Source organism: Pistacia vera, unplaced genomic scaffold (assembly GCF_008641045.1).
Source record: "Pistacia vera cultivar Batoury unplaced genomic scaffold, PisVer_v2 Contig579, whole genome shotgun sequence".
Lineage (NCBI taxonomy): Eukaryota > Viridiplantae > Streptophyta > Magnoliopsida > Sapindales > Anacardiaceae > Pistacia > Pistacia vera.
Window position 1 is genome coordinate 256834 of NW_022196422.1, and position 2332 is coordinate 259165.

At 35.8% G+C, this 2332-nt stretch overlaps 1 protein-coding gene across 1 annotated transcript; it reads right to left on the reverse strand.

Moving 5' to 3' along the window:
* LOC116109389 (pentatricopeptide repeat-containing protein At1g63330-like) lies at positions 1–2015 on the reverse strand. Its single transcript, XM_031395611.1, has one exon. The coding sequence runs from the start codon at positions 2013–2015 to the stop codon at positions 234–236; it is 1782 nt and encodes a 593-aa protein (XP_031251471.1). The 3' UTR covers positions 1–233.
* Positions 2016–2332: the final 317 nt, after the last annotated feature.

Below are 2332 nucleotides of genomic sequence, written 5' to 3' on the forward strand. Positions count from 1 at the left end.
TACATGGAAACTTTGAGGTCTAACAAGGCTCTCGTGATAAGCTGTACTCCACTGGAAATACAATTACTCAACAATCAACATCCTGTTGGTTGTTGGGTAGAGAATGATGGAAGCAAGTTTAAGCATACGGGATCATTTTTATCCTTTACCAGTAAGTCTACAACTATTGAAGCTATGGATGCATCCGGCTTCATATTTCTCTCTTTCATTTTGTGAAGAAGTTCAACCACTTTTTATGTCTCATTATTCCGCAAGAAACCATTCATAAGCGTATTAAATGTGATGAAATCTGGAGCACAACCGTTTTGATCCATATGAAATAACAAATTATTTGCCGTCTCTACTTTCCCTTCTTTACAAAGTGCATGCATCATAATGTTATATGTCACAACATCTGGAACCAAGCTTTTATTTTGCAATCTGTGAAATAGTCCCCACGCAATTTTGAGTCTCCCTGTTTTGCACAACCCATCAATGAGACAATTGAAAGTTCTGATTTCAGGTTGAATGTTTACATTTTTTAAAGTATGAAACAGTTCAACAGCCTCCAAAACACAACCATTTTTGCAAAACCCATCAATAAGAATATTATATTTAATTAAATTGGGGGGAACATTATTAAGTTTCATCTCACCAAATAGTTTCCGTGCATGTCCAACTTTACCAGTCATAAAAAGACCGGTCAACATGGTGCTATAAATAACAACTCCAGGCCGAACTCCATTTGAAGTCATTTCCTTATAAAGACACATAGCTTCATCAACTTTTCGGTTCTTGCAATACCAATTGATCAGAGTACCGTAACTAACTTCATTAGGTGTGCATCCCTTACTTAACATTGAAGCAAACAACTCCTTAGCATCGTTAATTTTGTTTGCCAAGCACAAGCCATCGATCAAAATATTGTAGCTAAAAACGTCAGGCTTACACCCCTTACTTGCCAAAGAATCAAATAGCTTTCTTGCATCATCAGTTCTACCAGCCAAGCAATAACCGCTCAGAATTGTGTTATAAGTAATTGTGTCGGGATGAACACCTCTATTAATCATCACTTGGAGCAATCCATTGGCTTCGTTCATCTTTCCATTCTTACAGAGCTCATCTATTAGCACACTAAATGTCACTACACTAGGCTGTACACCTTCATCTAACATTTCTAGAAACAAAGTTTTAGCCTCCTCCCAATTAAATGTATGACACAAACCATAAATTAGAGAGTTGTAAGTAACCTCGTCTGGGTTAATGCTCCTAGTCTTCATTTCTGAAAACAGTTGTTTCGCCTTGTCTACTAACCCATATTTACAAAGACCATCAATAATACTAGAATAACAAACAATATCAGGCTTACAAATGAAACCAAATTCCCCATTCCCACTAACCATTTCTTCAAATAACTGAAGGGCAGCGTAGATATTGCCTGTTTGACAATACCCAGTAATCAAAGTCCCATATGTAAATGAAGTAGGCCTACAACCAAAACCAACCATTCTCCTAAACAATTCAGTTGCCTTCTTAATCTTACCCTCCATACAAAGACCTCGAATCAGAGAAGTAAAAGTCACATTATCTGGACTAAAACCCCTTCGAAAAATACTCCCAAAAATAATAAAACCATCAGAAACCCTACCTCTTTTGCATAAGCAATTAATAACAATGCTCAAAATAATCAAATCAGGCAACAACCCAGCTGATATGAATCTCGTGTACAGCACAAGAAGCTGATCAAAATGTTTTTTCTTAGCGATTGCAGCAAACAACACACCGAATGATGACATAGGAGTGTCGTCCATATGCATCATGTAATCGAAGAAATAAAGAGCTTCATCAAGAGAGAAGTTACCTGATCTGCAGTTTACACGGAGGAAATTATCAAGTTGAGCATGGTGTTTAAAAGCAGAGGTGGGTTTGAATGATTTTGTGAGTTGATTTTTGGAAACTGAAGGATCAACGAGTGAAGATAAAAATCTAACTTTTGAAGATGTTGTGGAAGAAATAAGTGAAGTTTTAAGGAACATTTTCGACAGAGTTTCAGAGGGTGTTTGTGAATTGTCAAGGGGAGGAGTTGAAAATTCTTTGGTGGACGGCGCAAAGTGATCTGTGAATGTAAGTTTGTCATTCTTAGTTAAAATATAAAATGATAAAAAAATAAAAATTCTCTTTTACTGTTAATATATTAATTGAATATCAAAACTTTCCGTTAATGAGTTGTTAATACTTAAGGGTGCGTTTGGTTTAGTATTTTGGATAGGATTTTAGGGATAGTATTGGGTTATTGGATATGGGAGTATTACGAGGTAAATTTTAAAAATTTATAAAAAAGCCCTTAGGTTTA

Excerpts from the sequence above, each read along its gene's own strand:
- LOC116109389 (XM_031395611.1), bottom strand. The coding sequence starts at position 2,015 with ATGTTCCTTAAAACTTCACTTATTTCTTCCACAACATCTTCAAAAGTT.